Source organism: Cheilinus undulatus, linkage group 15 (genome assembly GCF_018320785.1).
Source record: "Cheilinus undulatus linkage group 15, ASM1832078v1, whole genome shotgun sequence".
Classification (NCBI taxonomy): Eukaryota; Metazoa; Chordata; class Actinopteri; order Labriformes; family Labridae; genus Cheilinus; species Cheilinus undulatus.
The window spans coordinates 17866132-17891242 of record NC_054879.1 but is presented as its reverse complement, the minus strand read 5'-3'; the positions used below and the strand labels follow the sequence as shown (position 1 = coordinate 17891242).

Sequence of the window (25111 nt, the reverse complement as noted above, 5' to 3'; positions counted from 1 at the left end):
TTCTGTTGTCAAAAATGTTCTCCTTCCATTTAGAGAACTTAACCCCCCCCCCATTATAGATTTAACCTTAAACATATATATTTCTCATATCTGAAAAGCCTACAAAATCAAGTTTTGCCAACGAGATTTAATTCTCCTGACAGGAGTAACCATCCTAGGGATTTATGACGTTTCTGTGTGTATTTACACTGCTGTTGCAGTGCTGTTCTGGGCCACATGGGGGCAACATGAGCAAAGATATAGAGACAATGGATGGATTTCAAAGCTCTTTTGGGCTGCATGCACCCAAACTACCCTGAATATAAGGTTTTGATACTTCAGAAGGTCACACTTAAAATGCTAATTAACATATAACAATTGACTGAGATGTAGTGGCCCATTTTTATTACTATCAACTCACATCAAAGTTGTTATAATAATGAAATGTTTCCAGTGTTTCTAAATTACATTCTTGGGATTCATGCAACTGACCGAATTAGGTTTTGAGGGATAAGCCGTAAAAACAAATAAGGCCTTCATGCGTCTTCTTATTTGGCAATGATCCTTTTCTCTGAAACGGTTCCCTAACAATGAAAAACGTAACTTTCTTGTTTTACAAACACATCTTTGGTAAAGGTCGAACAAATCCCTGACTAACGGCTGACAGATGCACTTTCAAACTAAGGCTGATTAATGTGTACTGCCGCCTTGATTTAACAGTATTACATTTTGCCACCCTACTGCTTGTTTGTCTTCACTGGGGCTCTTTCTTCTTCCTTTCCCATCCGGTTTTCCCCGGTTCCATCCACCTCCTTTCCGTTCCTGGAATATTTTATGCTAAAACATGTCAGCTGAGCGGCAGGTGGGGGCGTTTCTGACTAAATCAGTCAAACAGCCTCTGTCTCGACCAATCAGCGACAGGCCTCTGGGTTTGTCACCGAATAAATTATGCGGGTTTGTACCGAGCTGCAGATTTTCGTGTAGTGCCGAGATGAGCTGACCTTGGATGTGTTTGTACCGCTGTCGTCGGTGCATTGGTTTTTTTTAACGAACTACAAATTGGAAAGAGCTTGTGGATGTTATAGTCGGAGAGCTGGTCGTGTGGAGGTCGAGTCGACACACGGGCTTGTCTTTTAGCGGATTGTAAAACATGGCCAGTATGAATTCGCCGTGCTACACCATGGCTATGGATCTAGGCGTATGCCAGCTGAGAAATTTCTCCATATCGTTTCTGTCGTCATTATTGAGCGCAGAGAGCTCACACGTCAAGCTCGACAATAGGTAAATACAGTGAAACGGGTCTTTGTGGGATCATTGTCCTTTGTGCACTGCTGCTACTGTATTCAGGGCTCTGCTCCCTTCACCTGCACCAGTAATGTCACCGCTGTGTGATGGAGGTAACGCTAGTGCTCTACTGCTCCACTGATGCTACAGTGTTGATACTGAAATAAACGCCTATAGAAATGAGGAATTGTCTAACAATGAAAACTAGGCCATATTCCAGTGGCTTCCCGTAACGACCCATATTCTTGTGTAGGGTTAAAGACGAGTTCCTCGCAGCATCGGGGTTGACATCTCTTCGTATTTCAGTAAAGACTAGTCTATAATGTGTTATTAATTTTTCACTTTTTCTCTTGCAGCTCGTCAGGAGCCAGCGTTGTGGCTATAGACAACAAGATTGAACAAGCAATGGTGAGTTTTCAGCTTTTCGTCCTTGTTCACCAAATGCTGAGTAAGGTTACTTCTGATCTGTTATCCATAAAATACAACAGAATGGTGATTTGTTTCATCGGTATAATTTGTGTCTTATTAGGAGAATGAGAGGGTTTATTTGATGTGGAAATGGTGGCTTAACATTGCAATAACTCACTCTATTTACTCTGTTTATTTACATGCCCTGTGCTGTGTTTTTACTTCAGAAATATCTATAATATAGTAACAATTATTTATTTTTTTTGTATGTGAGAGATAAGCATTTATCGTAGTATATCGATGACACCTTTATCAATAGTGGTATTTAGCTTAAAAAGGTCCTAAATACTTGATGTCGGGTTGTCTATTTGAATATTTTCTAAAGCAGTTAAAAATGTAAGCTCTCTCCTATGTTGTTTTAAAAGTCTCAGGTAAAATCCAGATACAAACGGTAACGACTTGAGTTTTGTTTTCCGTTTCGTTCTCTGTTGTTGTGGCCGTTGTCAGCTCTGTTGCTAGGGAAACTGAAAGGCTTACTGCCAGTTATAAATATCTCGGCCTCTGATTGGCTAAGACTTTAATGTGGGCAGAGTTCATGACGTGGCACTTCGGGAAGATGCTCTCTCACGTTTTCTCTTTCCCTTTTTGGTGGTATCTCGTTTCAGCTCAAAGGCTTAATTTAAATCAACTTTCGTGTAGTGATTTATATTGACCTTAAGTTTAAGTTATCTTGCACTTATTTATTATAAATATTTTCAAATGTCCACCGATTACTGAATTGGATTTCTCCTTAAATATATTTAAAAATCTTGGAAGAGAAGGTTTTTTTCTCTTTGTTTGGAACATGAATTGGCTTTATGCTTACATATGTTTTCCTTACTGCTGTATATCCTAAGGTTACTTCCAAAGTGACCCATTTTTCATATCAGCATATGTATTTGCTAAAAGAGAAAAAAGAAATATTACAATTTCCGATGTTATAAAATTGTGCCATATTGATTCAGACAGTTCAACACACTGGTAAACTTCTGACCAGCAAATACTTTTCCCAAGTCAAATATCCATCCAAAGTGAGCTCAAAATTAATTCAAATCAAAGCTGATGAAATTTTACTTCATTTATAATTTTTAGGCTTGTTGACTATAAAGAATGTTTTTTTATATTATTTTCTCACAAGGAAAGTCTCCCCCCCTTTGGGTCATAACCTTATATGGATCAATTCAAAATAGTTCCCCAGCCATTGAAAGCTTTGTTTGTTACAAATATTTTCTCACTGAAAATGTTTTTTTCTGGTGCTATGAAAACTCTAAACTTTAAATCACTGTCTTCTCTTAAGCTTTCATTTCAAGATGAGATTGTTTTATCCCAACAGATTTTATAGATTTTATTTTTACCATTTTTTAATGTTGTATATTGGTTGAATTTATTTATTTGATATTAATCTGTAATGATGTATTCTGTTAAGTACTTTGGTTGACCCTGGTTGTTTATTTTCTGTTGTGTATTGGTTGATGTATCCAAATCTCAAATCTCTGCATCTGTGTCTTCAAGGACCTGGTGAAGAGTCACCTGATGTACGCTGTACGTGAGGAGGTGGAAGTCCTGAAGGAACAGATAAAGGAACTAATTGAGCGTAACTCCCAGTTGGAGCAGGAGAACACTCTGCTAAAGACACTTGCCAGTCCAGAACAGATGGCCCAGTTTCAGGCCCAGGTTCAGACTGGCTCCCCACCTGCTCCCCCAACAGCGGCTACACCAGGACCAACGAGCTCTGCCACGCTCTCGCAGCCTGCTCTTCACAGCTCTGGACCCTCAGCGTAGCCCAGTTTGTGCTTACAGACTGACTGACAGTTTTTGTGTTCTGCTACAGCAGCAGAGCTTCACTTGCCTTTTACAGCAAGATGTTATGCTGTTAAGACAAGAATTTTGCACATATTTATCTCTCAGAAGGTTGCAGCTAGCAGAACAAGTGGTGCTTTACGGCACTATGGAGGGTGACAATCTGGCAATGCTTTATGGGTGGTTTGTTTCAGAGGAGGACTGAACTATCGTACATTTGCCAAATAACCCTTGGACATATCAACTAGAATGTCTTACTAAGATGAAACAAAACAGCTTATCAGTGGCAACGATATACTTAACTTTAGAAAAATGATCACTGTGCCTGTGTCTGGATTTTAAGTGATGTCGATTTTACTGATGCTGGCAATTGATGAGTAGGAGGTGGAGGAGTGTTTTGGTTAACGTTTTTTCTGAATGATGTAAATAAAAGTGGATCTCTCTCAAGGTCAGATTCTAAAGTTACAGGCTTGGAGATTTGAGAGAGACACAAAAGGCCTTCTCAGAGTGACAAATGAAGAATGTGAGCAATTATTATCATGACAAAGTCCCCATCTGGAATGGGGGGGTTGGGGAGTGGGTGGGAGGGTATTTTGAACAACACTTTGGCAGCATTATTACTTCAAATGTGGGATGAACAAAAACATGGTTCCTTATGGAGATAATTATGATATTCTATTTCAGTATTTCACTTTTCAGCTCCTCATTTTGCCCTTGACAAAGCTCATCATGCTGTTTTCTCAACCCTGCAGTGGCATGTAATGTAAACATTATTTGACAGGGTTGAGACTCTGGGCTAAGCTGCATTTTCTCTTTTCCTTCAAAGTTTGATGGGCAAAAGATGATGTATATTTCTGTATAGTGTAAGTATCATGTAAAATAGTGAGGAAAAGGAAAAAACACAGATGCTATCTTGGTCACAGATTGAAGCGAGTGAGCGATTAACGTGCTGGTCTTGCCCGGTCTGTGTCATCTATTTTTAATGCTGTATTTTCAAAATTGTGGATGGACGGGAGCGTAGGTTATTTAACTTGACAACACACAGCCAACAATGTTGTTCATATACTGCAACATGAACTCTTACTGTAAAACCAGTTTCACTTGGCTCTTTTTCTTTTCTGGAGTATTGCACCTTTATGAGTTTTATTTTCCTTTTTGACAGTGATGTATTTCTGGATGAACAATATCTTAAAACTCAACATTTAAAAAAAAAAAAAAACAAATTCCTGAAATGTTTTCTTTTTCATTCTGTGTATCAGTTGTATGCTCATTTTCTGTGCATGTTTCTGCAAAAACCGGATAAGATATTGTAACATACTTACAACAACTGCACTTGACAGCTGCACTTCACAACTTTCAATAAACATGCTTAAAGGACAATTAATAAATTGTCACCATCTCTTTCTTATTTCACCTCCTATTAATCTGGCTTGCGTGACCCTGTATCTGGTAATCAGTCATCCGAAGTGCTGATGGTCACATTAAGACATGGGCTACGTTCTACCTGCCTGTACATACTGTATGTTTTTCAGAATGTTGATGACTTCCTACTTTGTCCTTGAACCATCGTAATAGCAGTATGGTAAAATATTCTCATTTACATTGGGATTAATTAAATTTTTTATCAACCTGCAAGTGGCTGGTGATTCAAAAATCTACCAGCCACATTTTCACAAGCAGCATTTTTGAAATAAGGTATTAAAAATCAAGGCATAGAGTACTGAAGTTATAGGTTATTTAATAAGTGAGAGTTTGTGTATTAATGATCCAAAATCCATATATTTGACCACGAAAACATTCAAAATCAAAATCCATGAGATTTCTCCACTGTAGGTAAATCTGTCAAAGCACAATGCATCTGTAGCTTTTCTGCCTCTCAGCCGTAGAGAGCAGGGTCCCTAGGTTTGGCAGGGTGCATAGAACACATTTTTATGATCTGGTACCAGACTCAGGAAAGAAAATAAATGCTTGGACTAAAAGTTAAGACTAAAATATTTTTTATTTTTCATCCAGACCCCCTTCATTTGATTCGTTTTTATGTTGCTGTCTGGTGCTGCAGTTGAAAAAAACAATTTTTATTCTCATTGATCTTCACTCAGCACCCCATCATGACAAAGTGAAAACAGAATTGTAGACATTTTGCAACTTTTTGAAAAATAGAAAACTGGAATTTCACATTGACATACAGTGCTTAACAAATTTATTAGACCACCACTCAAAGTAAGGTTTATGCCACAGCTGCCTTAAATTAACAGCACTGGTAATTTCCAAAATCATTTTTTATGTTTCTCCAATGGTTAATACACCAATATGTAGAAGCTCTTTAACTGAAATGATATTTTTAATGCTAAAATATAGTTATTATTGTTATCCATGAATTTTCAAATTTACTGATTTACAAAAAGACTGAAAAAATAGTAAAGCACATTATTATTTCTTGATTAATATGTCAGATTATAGTTATTTACTTGCACTCCTGAACAGAAAAATTAGTTGTAGTTGTTGAATGTTATGCTTGATTAATTTCTGACTTCTCAGAGAAGCCCAGTGAGCTGGCTCAAATTTTGGTATAAAAAGGTGAATTCAGTTTGAAATTCCTCATTCCTGTTCAAAATGGTAAAATGTGGAGAGCTCACTGAAAATGAAAGAGTCCACATTAAAGCACTTCATGATGCAGCTGTGGCATAAACCTTACTTTTGGTGGTGGTCTAATAAATTTGTTAAGCACTTTTCAAACCCTTTGCAAAAACACTTGAAATTTAGCTCAGGTTCCTTCAATTTGTCTTTATTGTTGCTGAGATGTTTCTACTCCTTGGCTAGAGTCCACTTTTGTAAATTTAATTGACTGGATATGATTTGGAAAGGCACACACCTCTCTATAGAAAGCCTCACAGCTGACAATGCATATTTGAACAAAAGCCAAGCCATGAGGTCGAAGGAACTGCCTGCAGAGCTCAGAGAAAGGATTGTTGCAAGGCTACAAAAATTCTGTTGAACTGAAGATTCCCAAGAACACAGTGGACTCCACAATTCACAAATTGGAAGAAGCATGGCACAACCAGGACTCTTCCAAGAGCTTGTGGCCCTGCCAAACTGAGCAATCTGGGGAGAAGGGCCTTAGTGACCAAGAACTCGATGGTCACACTAACTGAGCTCCGGGGATCCCATGTGGGGATGGGATAAAGTTCCAGAAGGACAACCATCACCCTCCATGGGTGAGTAGCTTCTGCTCAGTCCAAACACAACAGCGACCAGCTCTTGAAGAGTCTTGGTTGTTTGAGAATTACTGAGGCCACTGTGTTCTTGGGAATCTTCAGTGCAGCAGATTTTTTTGTAGCCTTCCACAGATCTGTGCCTTAACCTCATGGCTTCATTTTTGCTCTGATATCATTGTCAGCTGTGAGGTCTTCTATAGAGAGGTGCACCTTTCCAAATCATGTCCAGTCAATTAAATTTACTGCAGGTGAACTCCAGTCAAGGTGTAGAAACATCTCAGCAACAATCAAAAGGAATGGGAGAAACCTGAGCAAAATTTCAAGTGTTTTTGCAAAGGGTCTGAAAACTTGCGTAAATGTGATTTTTCACTTTTTTTTTCCAAAAAGTTGCAAAAATTTCTAAAATTCTAACGTGATCACTAATACAATGTCACTGATATAGATCTTTAAGATTTATTCAACAATGTTTAAAAATGTTATTATCATTTGTTGTTCTGCTGGTATCTTTTAATGTATTTATATAGTGGGTAAGTTTTCTTCTGAATACACAGTAGTAGGTCATTTATAAAAAAAAAAAAAAAGAAGTAAAACTTGGAACTTCCTAAATGCTCCACATTTATTTTGAAAAAAAAAAGTGAGAGAAAGATTCTCTTCACATCACACGGACAAATACTTTAACAGAGATATGGCACATAATCAGCAGGAATTACTATTCAAACACACTCTTACAAGAGCAGTCACACCTTCATACACACACACATTTTCCAAGTGAGCAATGAGACACACGTTTCCCAGCCAGTGTGGTTTTAGACTGTCCATAGAAAAGCTGTCAATACCACAGACTGCATCACTGTAAACACTGATCAGGGCAGGGAGATGTCTTGAGGAGGAGCTGGTGGAGGCAGTGGTCAGGGAGGCTTCTCTTTTTGAGGTCTGCTTGATCTGAGGCTTTGGCGTCAGTCTCTGGGCGTCTGGTAGGGCTGTGCGGGGGTGGGCTAGCAGGGCTTGGTGAGGGTGTTGGGGGAACGGGGGCAGGGTTGGGGGTAGTCCAGCGGTTTCTTCTGGATCACATCCCCATACGGATGCTCTGGATGATCTGAAATATGGCTAAAGGAAAATGACAATCATTGGTTTTATTTATTTTTTCCGTTGAATGAAGACTAAAACTTCTAATTGCAATTAAATCAAAAACCAAGGGTTTTTTCTATCTTTATAGAGTACACATTGAAATTAATTTTGTCCTGGAAAGCCGAGCTTGGTGGGGCAGTCTTTCAGCACAGTAGTGATAGACCTTCAGCCACTGATCAGGGGTGTCAAACTCAACCACAGCAGGGGCCGCATTCTGAATTTAGGTCTAACCTGAGAACCTAACAGGGTCAACACCTAACCAAAAACTATTAAACTCATTTTCACCAGTCATGAATAATGGGAAATAACAGAACTGATGATAAACGATTTTGAGACTTAAAAAAAAAAAATCAAAATGAGAAGTTAAAAAGCTAAAAATTTGAGATAAAAAGTAAAATGTATCAGTTCAAAAGGTCAAAAAAAGAAATTAAAAGTCAAGATAATGTTATGAAAAGTAATAGAAAGTTAAAATCATGACTTTAAAAGGTCAACATGACTTAAAATTTATGAGATAAAATTCATTATAACAAGCTTGAAAGGTTGAAATTTGAGAAAATTCAAAATCATGAAATTTAAAGGTCAAAATATGGGATAAAACTAGAAATCATGAGTTGAAGGTCAAAAAATACTATGATTGTGAATATAAATGGTCAAAATGTGAGATAATATTCAAAATCATGAGTTAAAAAGGTCAAAATGACTTAAAATATAAACTTGTGAATCTAAAAGGTCAAAATTTGACATAAAAAGTCAAAGTTAAGAATTGAAAAGGTAAAAACATGAGATAAAAGTTGAAATCATAAGTTTTAAGGTCAAAATATGACTTGAATTTTTAAATTGTGAGTCTAAAAGGTCAGAATATGAGATTTAAAGTCAAAGTTGGGAGTTTAAAGGGTCAAAATATGCATGAAAATGTCAAAGTCATAAGTTTAAGTCATAATTGTGAGACACTAAATTGAAAATATGAAATGAAAACATATAATAATAAATATATATATAATTATCTAGTTATTTTGACAATTTACTTTTTCCAAATTTTATAACTTAGCGAGTATATTTTAAATCATCAAGGTTAAGTTTATGACAGCCCTGTGATTGACTGGCGACCAGTCCAGGGTACCCTGCCTCTCGCCCAATGACTGCTGGAAGAGCCCCTCTCCCCCACACAACTCCCAACGAGATAAGCAGTATAGAAAATGGATGGACTGATGGAAGGTTAAGTTTACATTTTTATAATGGAGAAAAAGTGCAGACCTCGTACCAGTGGGCCAGTTATAATAAAAATATGATATAATCTTACGGGCCGTAGTTATAAGTTATAAGCATCACGCAGTTACAGTAAGTGCATACCTGATCCACACACAACAAATACAAAGAGGGCAAGCAGCCAGGGTCCCACAGGATACTTCTCCTCTTGTGGTCGCTAAAACAAACAAAAACACAGATACAAAAACAGAAAATTAGCACTGCAGTCCGAAAAGAAATGTGACACCTACTGCAGAGCAGCAGTAAAACTCTGTGGATGTGGACATATTAGCTAGTAGGTGTCATTTTCACCACTGTTCGGTTCATTGCTTCTCCTACATCAGACTCTGCTTTTTCTATTTTCACGTTTCTGCAGATAATCCTGATTTTACAGACTACTGAAATACATTGTTGATGTTGCTCATTAAAATGTTCACAAAACAAATTTATCCCAGCACAGACCAAAGTGCATTCTCATATGCTGTAAGGTGGTGAGTTAGTTTTTTTTTTCTTTTCCCCCCTTTTTAAAACTGTGGCATGTGGGAAGACGAGTTAACCAGCATCTCTTTGTCGGTCTAGTCCACTCTGGAGAGAACACATGAGCTGCACCAGATGATATCATCTGTTTGGATATGTGACCTGGCTGTCTGCTGTTGCTGAGAATGATTGTTCAAGCCACTGAGCCAGCAAAGGTCTCATTCATGCAGGAGGAAGTGCTTGTTTTCTTCACATAATAACTGCTTGTGTTTATCCTGTAACAGAGAATGGAAACCAAACCTTACCAGCCTCCACATTTGACCTTTATTCTATTGTTTCAACGCCAAATCTCAGTCAAAGAGGGCCACTGGACTTGACTGAGGTTCCTTCAATACAGACATCACGTTTCTACTCCATGATGTGGCAGAGGAACAGGAGGAGGGGAAAACTGTGCCAGGTGTCACAAATCAAATCACTAAATCACACAAGTCTGTGTATACGCTGACTGTGGCTATTGTGCAGAGAACAATCATTGACACCCTTCACAAGGAGGGTAAGCCACAGAAGGTCATTGTTAAAAGGGCAGGCTTTTCTCAGAGTGCTTGCCAAAGTATGCTCACAGAGAAAGTGTGGTAAGCAGCTTTCAGAAGATTGTCAAACAAAGCAGATTCACAAACTTGGGAGAACTTCACAAAGAGCTGGAGTCAGAAGATCAAAATCCATCATACACATAGGTGTCCAGGAAATGGGCTACAAGCGTCGTGTTCCCAGTGTCAAGCCAATCCTGATCCATAGATGGCAAAAGCTTCTCACTTGGGCTACAGAATAAAAGATCTGATCCAAAGTCCTCTTTTCAGCTGCAAGTAATTGTTGAATTTTATTTGGAAATCCAGGTTCTAGAGTCTGGAGGAAGATCACGATGGACATAATCCAAGGTGCTTGAAGTCCAGTTTTTTCAGTTTCCATAGTCAGTGATGGGTCAGGGTTGGTCTACTGTGCTTAACAAGTCCAGAGTCAACACTGTCAGCCATCTACCAGGAGATTTGAGAGCCTTTCATGCCTCCTTCTGCTGAGAAGCTTTATAAAAATAATATTTTCCTTTCCCCAGCAGGACTGTGCACCATCCCACAGTAAAGTCAGAACTATCAGAAACTGGTTGCTGACCATGGTGTTACTGCGTTTGATTGGCCAGCTGACTTGCCTGACCTGAACCTCATAGAGATTATCTGAGGAAATGTCAAGAGGAAGATTAGAGACACCAGCCTCAATAATTCAGATGAGCTGAAGGGACAAAGCAACCTGGGCTTCATTTCATCCCACAGACTGATTGGCTCCATGTAATGTCACACAGATGCAGTAATTTGTGTAAAAAGAGATCCAACCAAGTACTGATTGCATAAATGAGCTTAATTTTCAAAGTCAACATTTCTGTGTCATAAATCCTTTTGTAGACAGATTTTTTTTGTGATATTCTAATAATTTAAGATAGAGGATTTTTTATTTCTGTGAAATGTGAGCTGTGATAATCAACATTAAAACAAAAAGTCTTGAAATACATCACATTGTATTGGATGGATTTAGACTTTATGGAAATTTAACTTTCTATAGTAAATCACCGGAAAAATGAAATTTTACATGATATTCAATTTTTTAGACGCACCTGTACATGATCATTCTATTTTCATTTAATCCTTATCACGTGTTTTGCCTTTCAATTTGACCAGTCATTATCTTCTTCTTCCTCCTATGATTTTACCACTATTTATTCTTCTTTTGTGCCTTAAATGTTGCATGTTATTCAAACAAATGTACACTGATTTTTGAGTGATCAGTTGACTGGCTGACAGTGTTTGAGAAGAAAATTGCGATGGGGAGGGTCATAAGCTTTTGGATTGTGGGGAAGGCAGCAGGCGGGGGCATAGTAATATTTTTATGCTGAAAATTGAATTTTTTTTTAATTTTTCTTAAATAATAGATTGAAACATTAAAACATGTATATATGTAGATGTTATTAGACACCTTTACAAACACATAGTGTCCCTGAACAGAAACTTGCTAAAATTAAGTATTTAAAATTTTAAACGTAAATGTATCTTATCCAAATCTATTGAGTGAAACATCATGTCTTTAACGTGTCTTATTTATTTATTATACAGAAACGGTAAATGCTTTAGTTGTTGGAAAGAAAAAAATATGTCCAATTTTCTAAACCTTTGGTCTGGCTCAGGTTTTATAGCAACAATGTGGATGAAAATCTTCTGTCTCTTAATATGTTGATAAAATGATGAGGGGAAAAAACAATATGAACTTTAACTAAAGATTCAGAAGGAGTAGAAATTTCTAGAGATAAAAATGGTAATATATTAGCTTTATTTGGATAGTTGGCTCATATCTCAAAATCCTTTACGGCCAGCATTGTTCATCAATATTTTCAAAGAAACGCTAACTTACAGAGCAAAAGGGCGGTAACGAGCAGAGTAAATACATCTAATTTTAATGAACTGACTCTTCTTCATGGGTCACACTGGCCACTTCACAGGGAACAGCACGAAGCTCTAGAGGTGTTATAGATCGACATATGTGTGGTGATAAGCGACACTGGTTAAACAGCCGGCTGGCATCATCATCATCATCATCATCTGCCTCATCATGCTGCTGTGGTCCTACCGGAGTGAACGTCACCTATCTGGGCTAATGTCATGCTGGCATCTCACTGTCAGTTAAAGGCTCACCAGCGTCTTGGCCACGTTTCCTCTCTGCGTGATGTTCTTGCTGTGTTTCTCGTTGGCCATGCGGATCCTCTGCTTAGCCACCATCTTCCAGAATGATAAAAAAATCAAGCAGGGATTTATATATCTGTTTAGCCTGTTATTTTTGAGGTGCAGGCTGTCGATAGCACCCCCGCATCAAGCTAGAAGACTCCTGACGAAGTACAGTCGGAAACTCGCCAATCCTCCTTTCAAAATAAAAGCTTAGTTAACTCAATGAATCATTTCACATTGCTTTAGATACACATTTTGCACCTTTCAAATATCAGTTTTGGTATTTGTTTTCGATCAGTATTTCCCCTCATCTGCCAATCTATCAATGAGACGCAAAAGTAGAAAAATAGTTACAACATTTACTTTGAAGGTTACTTCAGGAACTAACCTGCCATGCAATCATTTCCTTTACAGTGATCCCCGTCGTCAGGTGCAGGGGGGACTGCATTACCAGCGACTGTTCCGCTGCTGGGTGATGGATTTTAATTTATTAAAGAAAGAATGTAAAGTTTGTTCTGACACAGTGCTGCATTTTGATTGTTCGATAGAGAATAATCTAGCCCTATAATATTTTACAAAAAACGGTGATAGGCTACTGCCATTGATCTAGTTTGTCCTTAAAACTACAAACAAGAACACACCAAGCACAACTGATCAATTCATATTATATTTTAAAAATCAATAACATAAATAAGTAAAATAACATAAATTAATTATTTGAATTTGAAATGAATGCTCTTCCCATTCATTTCTAAATATTTTGTTTTACATTGTAGAGGGATCTGAGTAATATTGAGAATATTCAGAGACTTATAAATGTACCTGTTGATGCTTAAGTCTCTCTAAAACTTAATAACATTAACTTCTACCCTGTATTAATGTAGCCAACCTCAGGGATGTAGCTAGGGATTGATGATAGATGATCTGACCTGCTCTTGCTCCCTATCCCTGCCCTCTTCTCCTCCATCATCCTCAACCTAATCTGTCCCTGCTTTATTGTCTATTGTCATCATCTTGATCCCTATTCTTTTTTTCTTCTACATCATCCTGCTCTGGCTCACCGTCCCAGCTTTCTTCTCCTTCAACATCCTCATCTTGTTCTCTCTACCCCTGCTTTCTTCTCCTCCATCATCCTAATCTAGCTTTCCATCCCTTTTTCTCCTCCAACAACCTCATCTTGCTCCCTGTCCCTGCTTTCCTATCCTCCATGATAATCATCTTGCTCTCCACCCCTGCTTTCTTCACCTCAGTCATCTTTGTCTTGCTCTCGGTCCCTGCATTTTTTTCAGTCATCTTCCTCTTGCTCTTTTTCCTTGCCTTCTTCTTCTCCAGCTTTCTCATCTCGCACTCTGTCCCTGCTCTCTTCCCCTTCATAGTCAATATCTTGCTCTCTGTCCCTGCTTTCCTGTCCTCCGTTATCCTCATCTTGCTCTCTATGCCTGCTCACTTTTTCTTCAACATGCTAATCTAGCTTTCCGTCCCATTTTCACCTCTAACATCCTCATCTTTCTCTCCGTCCCTGCTTCCTTCACCTCAGTCATCTTCCTCTTGCTCTCTGTCACTGCTTTCTTCTTCTCCAACATCCTCATCTTTCTCTCTGTACCTGCTTTCTTGTCCTCTGTCATCACCATCTTGCGTTCTATCCCTGCTTTCTTCTCCTCCAACGTCCTCATCTAGCTTTCCGTCCCTTTTTCTCCTCAAACATCCTCATCTTGCTCCCTGTCCCTACTTTCTTCTCCTCCATTATAATCCTCTGCCTCTCCATCCCTGCTTTCTGCGCTTCAGTCATCTTCCTCTTGCTCTCTGTTCTTTGCTTTCTTCTTCTCAAACATCCTCATCTTGCTCCCTGTCCCTGCTTTCTTCTCCTCCAGTATAATCCTCTGCCTCTCCATCCCTGCTTTCTGCACTTCAGTCATCTTCCTCTTGCTCTCTGTTCTTTGCTTTCTTCTTCTCAAACAACCTTATCTTGCTCTCTGTACCTGTACCTCCCCTTTCCTGCTTTTCCTACATGTCATCCTCATCCTTGTCTCTGTCCCTGCTCTCATCTCCTAATTATCTTGCTTTCCATCCCTTTTCCCCTTCAACATCCTCACCTTGCTCCTTGCTCCTGCTTTCCTTTCCTCCATCATCCTCATCCTGGTCTCCACCTCTGCTTTCTTCTCTATTATCATCATCTTGCTCTTTATTCTTTTATCCTCCAACATCCTCATCCTGCTCCCTATCCCTGCTTTCTTCTCTTCCATCATCCTCATCTTGCTTTCTGCCACTGCATTCTTCTCCTCCAACATCTTCATCTTGCTGTCTGTCCCTGCTTTCTTCTCCTACATAATCATCATTCTTTTCTTTGTCCCGGCTTTCTTCAGAACAACTTTGGTGATATCCCAAAAGTTAAAACAAGTGAAACCAAAAGGAATGAGGACATGGTTAAGCTATAGACACATTGCTTGCCCTTCTTGTGCATATATTGAGTACTGTGGTGTTCATTCCTGCAATAGAATCTGTTACTAAAGTTGAAAGCAAACATAAAACAAAAATCCCACTTTTAAATGTAGTTGTAGTCTAGAGCTCATATCTTAAAGTAGGACTGAATCAAGTTGACATTACACATTTGTCCTTCGCTGTGTGAAATCACTTAAACTGACTTACATCATTCACTTCATCAGATGAGCTCTGCTGCTCAGAGAAATGAGGACATTGGGAAAAGGATAGAGCAGAGGTTGCTTAGCAACAGCGTTAAAGGGTTACATGGGGAGGGATACAAACTTCACCAATGACGCAAACAAGGGAAGCCCTCACAAATCCAAACAGTCAACTTCTGATGTGTGGATTGACAAGTGCTACGCTACAGTAATCCAAAACACAAGTCTTCTTTGGTTGTCTTTCTTACTGTGTAAATGATCTGTTAGTTATTAGACTGAACATGTGCTGAAAGGTTCATTTGAGGGGGAGTTCCAACTAAAGGAGACTTGAAAGCATAAAAAACATGCATGTGGGTTATTATTTTGTTGTTTGTACTTGTGGCTAATCAGAAAACATCACATCAGTTATACTTATCCATTAACATGTCATGTTTAGTTAATGAAATTATGGAAAATGAATAAACAACCATTGATGGATTCGCCTGAACTATTCACTGACAAAGCCAACTTATCCATCCAGCCACAGCTTTGGAGCAGTGTTCTCCCATTAAACACTTCTGACATAACAGCTCAACATGAATTCCTCAGATACCAAAAGCTGCTTTATAATGTCTCCTCTTTTAAAAAGGATGGCAGACGACTTTTGTACGAGTTAAGAGAGCACCTTGATGCACCTTGCCAAAAAAAGAGAGACTCTTAGCTCTCATAAAGTTGTAAGACTCTTCCATGGGTAGCCAGGAAGAGTCCATTTCCCAGCAACTTTATCCAAAACATACACACACAACTCAGTTTGTTTTGGCTTGAAAGAAGCAACAAGGGATGCCTCTTGGTCTTTGACGATGACAGCTTTTGACTTTTGTTGACACCACACACATGTATGCTGTCTTACTCCTAATGCAAATTAAGTACATGAGAGTGACTCCCCTTTTGTACTATTGTGTGTTTGTGTGTGCTTGGAGTGAGAGAAGGCTTATGCTAAACTTACTTATAGTGAATTTGTTGTTAAGTCTGTAAAGTATTAAAATTAACATTTATGTTCAAATAGAATCAGGAACTATTGCAGAGATAAAAATTCTAAAACTTGATCTGGGTCATATCCATTCAGGTGACTTTTTGATGTTTTCTCTCCTCCCTTTTCTCTCCTCATCAGCAGAGCGTGAGTGCAGCAGAGGGCATGGCTGGCCTCTGGTGCAGCGGCAGATGAGGCACACCTGTCTTCAGGCAGCTAATCCCCTCGAATATAAAAGCCTGATCTTCACTCCACTACTCTGCCAAATAATTCTGTCTTGTTTTGTAGTGCTCTCACACACTACCAGAGCTTTTTTTGTGTGTGTGTGTGTGTGTTTTTGCGTGTTTCTGCTTGTTTTAGCCCTTTGTGTGCCTTGCAAGTTTTGTCTTTGAGCTTTAACTAGCCAGCCTGCTCCTTGTCTCCACTGCCTGCCTTTTCTCTTTTCTCTTTGAGTCAGTTCTCTTGCTTTGGGATCCCTGTTGACCATAACCTTACATCAGGTTTTTATTTGATGGAGGTGTAAGTATCTATTCCTCAACAACATTGCCACATTTGTCTTCGGTTTTCCACTAGAACCGAGACTTCTTATAACTATCTACTGGTGTTGTAGTACTCGAGAATGGTCTTGTTCTTGAAACCGGTCTCAAGATCACATTTTGAATGTCTTTGTCTTGTCTCTAGAGCATTTTTACTCGGTCTTGTTCCGGTCTCAGACTGGCCTGACTCAGGATTTTCCATCAAGACCAGTAAAGATGTGAAGTGAGGACGGGCCTGTTTTAATATGTTTTTAAAAATGACCCTCACTCATCCTCGACATTTATCCGTAAAAAACTAAAACTAAGAAAAACTAAACTTAAACAAAGCATTTTTGCAAAATAAAAACTAAACTAAACGAACAAACCAACAGTCAAAACTGATAAAAACTAAACTGAAATTGAACATAAAATGAAATAGAAATAAAAACTAATGAAATATCCAAAACTATTATAACCTTGGTTTGTTGAACAAATTTGTAAAGATTTGAGATTTTTGCATGTTGTGCTTTGAAAGAGTTGCAGACGCCTTGTTTTTATCTGTCAGAATTATAAAAAAGAAAACTAAAATTAAAGAGAGAATGCTCTTTAACTGTTCAACCTTGTCATGGTTTTTAAATATTGGGTTTTATGGTCTTGGTCTTGTCTCGGTCTCGGCCCACGAAAGTCTTTGTCTTGTCTTGGTCTCAATGCACTCTGGTCCTGGGCAAGTCTCAGTCTCAGATAGTGTGATCTTGATTACAACACTACCATCTACCTTCAGCTGTTTAAGAATAATGAGTCAGGGGTTAGAGTTCAGGGCATCACTCTCCATCCAGAGTTCCCTGCCTTACTAATCACTGCTGTTTTACTGACCTGCTTCAACTTTCTGAAGATGAATTGGAGAAACCGACCCGGACCAAAAGAGCTGGATGAAAATTTGTCAGTCAAGTAAATTTATGGCAGTCGCTTTGTTCTTGTAGTGACTGATAACTAGACAAGCATGATGGGGGCCCAAATGGGGGCCCATGGAGGTCAAAAATCATTATTAAGTTAAGCTGTTAAAACCATATTTCAGATTTAACCTGAATAATAACAACTATTATCAAGACAAAATATATTAATATTGTTTATTCTTTAGTACAATATAGACATTTTCAAAATTTCAACCTTTAAAAAAACAGGAATACCTTTTTTCTTTTTTTGCAGTGTTCAGTGTGGATGGGCACTCATTCTCATTCTACCACTTTGATGAAGCAGGGCTTTTATCCCCCATCAGGTTTATAACCAAAGCCGCATATTAAGCCAGATCTGGATTTAAGTTCTCTCAGCACTTTGATTTGTTTCTCCTGTACTCCAGTATTCTACAACTTTTCTCAAACTTGAGATGTTTTCCCTTAAGAAAATTTCCATAAAATAAAAAAAAATGTCCAGTCTTTTCAAAATGTAACAAGATTTATACAGTTTATTTAGTGTGAAAACAGAAAGAGTATGAACGTGAGGCAAAAATGCTGTGTTGACAGGAAAGAACCAGGCACCGCCAAATATGCAGCTCATTCATTTACAGTCTACAGATGTACAGACCAGACGTTCAGAAGTTCTACATCTGTTCAAACACTGTGTTTTAAATTTACACATGAACGTGCCAGTAGTAACACTGCTGTAAGAACAGAGGGACCTATATGTTCTCACTCTGAGTTAGACCAAAATTAATGGAGACATGGGAGGCAGAGGCTGTTTACAACTGCTCTGGGTGATAATTATGGAAAAGTCGTCTGGATGGCAGACAAAAAAGTTAGGTGTACATGAACATGCATACACGTGCAACATAGCAGCTGGAGCAGACTCTAAGGGGGATATAACTCAAGATCAAAGCAGAGAGACATAGTGCAGTCCAGCAGCTACAGTATCTCTCATTGTAAAATGAAAGCATGTCTATTGTTAGGGGCCACACCCTACAATAACCCTGTTATGGATCTGTTTTCAGAAAGTAACACTGAGAACTTCTGACCTAAATTCTTGCTTGTTTACTTCAAACTTGCTGGTTAAATTACACCCTTAACACACCTTTAAGAGCAGAAACATGCAGTCCACTACCGCACAAGAGAAGGGTAAACAGTAGTTAACGCTAGCAAAATAAACCAGAAACGTGAGAGATGAATCCAGGTAAAGAGAGATGAGGGTGGAGTGGTGGAGGAGGGAAGGAAATGTTTGATGTCTGCATGTGAGGGTGTGACATGAACAAAATAAGCCCTGTAAGGAAAAAAAATGTTGGCAGGTTGCAGGGCTGAAACTCGTTACGCCCCCAAACAAACCCCCTTCTCTTTGATTGCCAGGCTATTTGCTTGCCTCCTTTCCCCACTGACCAACTCCCTCTGGCCTTCAAGCTGCCAGACAGAGCTGTATGTGTAACTCTGTATACAGTAGCTCAGTACAGGCAGACTTACACATCGCCACACTCTCACACACCAGCAGCTCTATGTTCAGCTTATTTTTATGTCAGCAAACAGTGATTTCAGATTTTTGCTCACCCTCGGAATGAGCAGTGCTGCAGTCACAAGTGGGAAACAACACTGACACGCTTCCTGCTGCATGAGCACAGGCCTTTCAGAGACTTTCAGCACTGCGTGTTTATGAAATACACAAAAACGCAGGCAGGGCTTCCACTGGCCCCCAGAAAAGACAGAAACCTGCCTTTTTAAATATTTACCATTAAAAGAAACCCATTTCAATTCTGCAGAGTAAAAATACCACAGTTCAGGCGCTCTCCAGTTTTAGAGAAATGGAAAATGACTTCCAAAAAAAAAAAAATTCATTTCGACTGTAATTTGAGGTCATGCTGTGTATCAGATAATAGATTGAGAGCCATTGACAAAGTGTTCAGTCTTTACTAAATTATCCCAGAAGGCTGTTTCATCTTTACTAGGTTACTTTAACACAATTTCTGCAGGTGAGTAACACTAGAGACAAAAGCTTAGTTTGTTCACAAATAAATGCTATAGCCTTTAAAACCTGGCTTTAGATTTCTCCCTTTGTTGAGATGGTAGAGATCACCCTTTGTTCTTTATATATTTATATATTATCCTTTAATTGATTTTATAAATCAATCATGGTCAATATAATTAAGCTTTTTTTTTTTTTTTTTTACCAAAAAAACCCTCTTTAATGTCAAAGTGAAAACAGATCTGTACAAAGAAACATAAAATAAATAAAAATATCTAATGTAAAATAAGTGACTGCATAAATATTCACCCCCTTTAAACTTACCCTATTCAACAGAGGTCCAGCCAACTGGTGCTAGTAGTCTCACAATTAGTGAAGTGGGGATCACCTGAGTGCAGTGATTGTGTCTAAAGTGATTGTAGTGGAAGGTCAAGTCACTGGTTTATCAGTATTCCTGGCTACCATTACACCATGAAGACAAAAGAACACTCCAAGCAACTCAGAGAAAAGACTATTGTAAAGTATAAGCCAGGGAATGGATACAATTTTTACCAAATTTCCAAGGCATTGAACATCACTTAGAATTCAGTAAAATCTGTCCTTAAGAAATAGAAGGAATACGGAAGGAATGTAAATCTGCCTAGATCAGGCCGTCCCCACAAACTGATTTCAAGAAAGAGACTAGTGAAAAAGGTCACCAAGACACCTATGACTACTCTGAAGAAGTTACAAGCTTCAGCAGCTGAGATGAGAGAGACTCTACATACAACTGTAGCGCAGGTTCTTCACCAGTCAAAGCTTTATTGGAGAAAGACAAAGATAATGCCACTGTTGAAGAAACGCCATTAAAATGCCACTAGACTTCACTAAAAGGCATGTGGGAGACTCCGTGGTCAAGTGGAAGAAAGTTCTTTGGTCTGAGACCAAAATTGCACTTTTTGGCCATCAGACATGACGTTATGCTTGGTGGACACCGAATACTGCACATCACACAAACACACGTCCCCTCTGTGAAGCACAGTGGTGGCAGCATCATGCTGTGGGGATGCTTCTTGGCAGCCAGGCCTGGAAAGCTTGTACCCCTGGAGGGTTCTCCTATATATTCCTATCTCTTGGGAAATTAAAAAACAGAGAGACATTGCTTTTCTCTTTTGCCCATCGAAGTCTCGGAACTGAACGCAGCTCTGTGTGACTGGATTCTGGATTTCTTTGACAGGCCTCCAGGTGGCTAGATTGGAAAGCCACACATTCAGCTCTGAAAAAGGCCCCACAGGGCTCCATCCTGTATTATCTCTACACCCATGGCCGCTTAGCAACACAGGCTTCCAGAAACCATTGTGACCACCGTCAAACAGCAGTGCCAGGAAAAGCATATCTCGCTGAACATCTCCAAGACCAAAGGGATCACAGAAGGAGAGGCACTCACTCCTCAACACCAACAAGGCAACGGTGGAGATAATGGCTATTTTCTGTCTGGAGATGCAAATTAGCAGAGACCTGATATAGGATAACCACATCTCACTGGTTGTAAAAAAAAAAAAAAAACGGTTCAACAGAAATGTTTGGCCTACGGCAGCCTAAGAAAGGCCCCAAATCCCCAGGACCTTCCCCTGAAGCACAATAGAAAGCCTGCTGACAGGCTTCTTCTTCACCACCTGGTGAGACAGCTGGACAGCATGGACCATAAGGCACTGGAGGGGGTGGTGCACATGGCCCAAAACATCACTGGGAGGGAGCTGCCCAGGCTGCAGGAACTGCCAACCAGGAAGTAAGCATAGCACAGTTACAGTAAACCTACTCTCGTTCAGAAAGCAAGCATGCACAGTTACTCATTATGTTAGTTATAAAACAGTAATAAAATCAAACAAGGATATACAGTATTTTCACCTGTCTGAGCTCCATAACATAGACCTCATTTTAGACTTTACATCACTGATATCAAACCTGGATACATAGGACAGCTTCTACCTGCCTATAAATCTATGAAATGGTGCTGGATTAGATAAATAGGAGTCCATTAGCTATCTGAAACTGGACAAAAAACACCCTCACTTGAATGTATCAAAACCAACATGAGATGGGCATGCACACAACACACAGCATGATCATGTCTGACTCGATGACCATCCGTTCACCCACTGAGTCTTCAGTCGGCCTGTGTTTGCACTCTGCCTGTGAACATGACTTCCATCTGCCCCTATGGCTTACTCAAGATAGCATTCCTCTGCTCTAGCACTTAATCCTACCAAGGACAGACACTGTGATGTCTCACATTCAACATCACTTCCTCTCACTCAACAAATGATCAACAAAAGTTAGTCATCAGTTTAAGACTTCAGAATGTGTGTGTCATATTTGTGTAACTAAAACAACTCAAAGTTCAGCTCAGCAGCAAGAGGAATGCCCTCTCATTTTCCATTCACTCAGCAACCACATTACATAAATCTTCAATAAAGGTATAGACCTTCCTCTGGTTGACCTTACCATGATTAAGACATCAAGTTTTTGCTGGGCAGGAACACTGCAGCACTTTGCAAGAACTGGACAAACAACATGGAGACATGAACTCCAAATATGAGTTTATTACTATGTCAGAGGTCATCAATGAAGTTCATTACTCCTCCGTCTTGCTGGTTGAAAAAAAGTGGGAGAAAGGGGTTACAAAGGGGGAAAATTGGGTAAAAAGTAGAAAAAATTGGTTCAGAGAAGCAAATATGGGATAAAAGTGGCAAAAATGGCAAGAAAAATGGTGAAACGTGATTAAAAAGTTGAAAAAATGGGTCAGAGGTGTCAATAATGAGCAAAAATGGGTGAAAAGTGGCAACAGTGACAGAGATTAATAAGTGCAAAAGTGGCAAAATAGGCAGCTAAAATAGTGTAAAGGGATTAAAAAGTTGTAAAAATATGTTTTGTGAGAAAAATGGGAGACAAGTGGCAAAAGATGGTTAAAAGATGCAAAAATGTAACCTTGCAAAGCAGATGGATCCGCCCATTTCTGTGCTTCTCACTAGCGAATCCATCTTGCAAAGCTCCCATCTGAACAGTTTGGACCCAATCAAGAGTAAGAGGCGGTACTTTCAGGCGCGGCGGTCGTGACGTAAGCAAGCAGCAGCATGATGCTGGTGCAATTATGGTGGAAGACATTAGCGTGGATGCTGCTGAAGCGCCTGTTTTATCAGAGCTTGACGACATTTCTTTGTTAAAAGAAGAACAAAGAACAGCAGTGAGTTGTTTTCTTTTCAAAAACAACAAAAATCGTTTACTGACATGTCTACAGTCGCCGTGGTTCGCGTTATGCAGTTCTTTATGGAGTTTACTCCTCAGTAGCAGCCAAACCTACGACGTCCATATAGATGTAGCAGACAGAGCGTTCATCCAATCACCCTCTGAGTTTCTTTTCAAAGGCTCTGTCCTTTCCAAAACAGAGTCTATGGGAGGTTTTCCAGATGGATGTGTGTAACACATCCATCTGGCATGTCAGGTTAGCAAAAATGGGCTTGAAATGGAAACAAACATTTAAGGAAAGCAAAAAGGGTCAAAAACTGGTGAAATTGTGAAAAGTGGTAAAAAAAAAAAAAGTTTGAAAAGTTGCAAAATTGGTTAAAGATGTCAATAATGGGCTTAAAGTAGCAAAAATTGGTGAAAAGTGGGGGAAATGGCAACAAGTGGCAAAAATTGGTGTATAGATGCAAACATCGATCATTTGTGTGAAAAACGGGTGGAAACAGTTGTGAAAAGAGGTTAAAAAGTGGCACAAATAAGTTAATTGAACATCAGATGCTTTTTTTCATCTACTAAAATAAGGTAACTGTTAGCCAGGATGCTAGCACTAATGCTATTGATCCAACACACATGCATTGATATCATCAATTAATCACAACTGGGAAAGGCTGGTTCACTGGGTTTTTCCACAGCCCAGTCAGTTCTGTGGGCAGGCCTGGTTATGTCACTCGGGCATTTGTCCCACAGTTTCCATTAATTACATTAAATAAATTGCATAAATGCAATGCAATGCATAATCCATATAATGGTCAGTGTAGCCGTTGGTCCAGCCTGCCAATGCTCTCATCTCCTGCAGGGGCCATGAATTGGGCTTTTGGTTTTTGGTACTGCAGAGGATGCTCATCCCTCTTTGTCCAGATGATTAGTGCTCCCAGCATTTCTTTGTTAAGGTCTTCTGGCGGTTATGTAGCTCAAGCTTCATATTGTCCTGCTATGTTGAGACACAAAACCAGCGCACTGCTTTAGCAGCTAACCACTGCTGTTTTACTGACCATCAACCAGTTGAACAAAGCAGCTGCAGACAAAAGAAGCACGATGACAGCAAGCCCCAAAACCCGGGACATGAACAAGGGGGCAAAAAACACATGTATGCACTTACAGTACGCGTGGTGGGGAAAAGATGTACATGCCTCTCACGTGCCGTCACACGAGGGAAAGAGCTGAAAGTGTCAACACAGGAGCCAGCAAACCAGCACAGTTAAATGAATATGTCCAGTTCATTCTCTTTATAAAATAGCTGTGTCTCATCTCACTGTGTGATGAATCAACGGCTTAGAGAAACTGAGAAAGGGGAATAACAGCACCTGCTTTTGTGGTCTACTTTGTGAAAGCTGAGATCTTCACAGTAAAACGACTGGGCAACAACATGGAGCATGGGGATGTTTATTTTGACTGCTCATTGTATATCTTTAAGATCCCACTTTCACTGTGGGAGACTGTAGTTATGAGAATAAAGAAGTATTCCTGAATGGAGTTAACATGACCAACCATGTTAAGACTGTTTCATAATCCAATCACACACGGAAAAGAGATACAGGTTATTTCTCATCACCAAGCCTGTGTTGTTTTAAGATAGTTGTTTTTAACATACTCTTAATTTATCTTCAGCACGTTTAAGCTGCCTATTCAGCAACAAACCACCATGTATCATAAACAAAGACATAAATCTTGCACAGTTATTTCACTAAAAAAGTGCCTTTAGCATTTGCACATTGAAAAAAAGAGTTATGTGTGTATGTTTTGGATAAACTTCCTGGAAAATGGCCTTTTCCTGGCTACCCAGGCATGGATGAGTAACAACTCAGAGGCAGCCAATGACAACACATACCCACAGCGAGTGTGTGTGTGAGAGAGAGGGGATATGCCCAGACAAACACAACCACACACAATTTTGACAAGCAGTAGTTTGGAAAAGAAAATCAGGGTCCCTGAGGAGAAAAGGTTTCACACAAAGGCAGAAATGAAATACATTCAATGTAAACCAACTAGTCATGGAGATTAACCCTAAACCAATGCCCTCAACAAATCTCCTGACAGTCAACTACTGTTACATCATTTAGCAGATGCTTTGATCCAAAGCATCTTACATCTGGGACAGGTGATCTGGCATTAAGGACCTTGCCCAGGGGCCCACACTGGACACTTGTGCTCTGACTAAGATTTGAACCCCCAATCTCCAATACTTAAGCCAATAAAAACCACTAAGCTATCCAGCCGCTACTGTGAACAGATTATCACAGTAGTCTTGAAAATGGCATCACTGTCTTGTTAAGAATCCTCTCTAGAGTTTATCTCAGATGTAGACACCTTTTCCTTGAAAATGCTGGACTGGTACAGCAGTTGTGGACTATTTACTAAAATTGCTGTTTTGACACAATCAATCACCGAA

General features: G+C 39.3%; 2 protein-coding genes across 7 annotated transcripts in view; one reads left to right on the top strand and one right to left on the bottom strand.

The window, feature by feature from the left end:
• LOC121522614 (TSC22 domain family protein 1-like) overlaps positions 1 to 4883 on the top strand; it is a 44271-nt gene extending 39388 nt beyond the window's left edge. For 2 of the 3 annotated variants that reach the window (XM_041807158.1, XM_041807157.1), the window contains 2 exons: positions 1620 to 1671; positions 3223 to 4883. In XM_041807158.1, the coding sequence (XP_041663092.1) occupies positions 1620 to 1671; positions 3223 to 3492 (322 nt within the window). In that variant the 3' untranslated portion in view covers positions 3493 to 4883. Of the gene's footprint in view, positions 1 to 959; positions 1261 to 1619; positions 1672 to 3222 lie in introns of those variants that run through there. The other variant, XM_041807159.1, reaches the window with a different exon arrangement.
• A 2154-nt stretch (positions 4884 to 7037) lies between these two features.
• Positions 7038 to 25111, bottom strand: part of serp2 (stress-associated endoplasmic reticulum protein family member 2) — a 57246-nt gene continuing 39172 nt past the window's right edge. The window contains exons 3-5 of one of the 4 annotated variants that reach the window (XM_041806687.1): positions 12308 to 12391; positions 9204 to 9276; positions 7038 to 7832 (exon numbers count right to left, since the gene is read on the bottom strand). In XM_041806687.1, coding sequence (XP_041662621.1) covers positions 7792 to 7832; positions 9204 to 9276; positions 12308 to 12391 — 198 coding nt within the window. In that variant the 3' untranslated portion in view covers positions 7038 to 7791. Of the gene's footprint in view, positions 7833 to 9203; positions 9277 to 12307; positions 12486 to 25111 lie in introns of those variants that run through there. The other 3 variants (XM_041806686.1, XR_005992964.1, XR_005992965.1) reach the window with 3 other exon arrangements.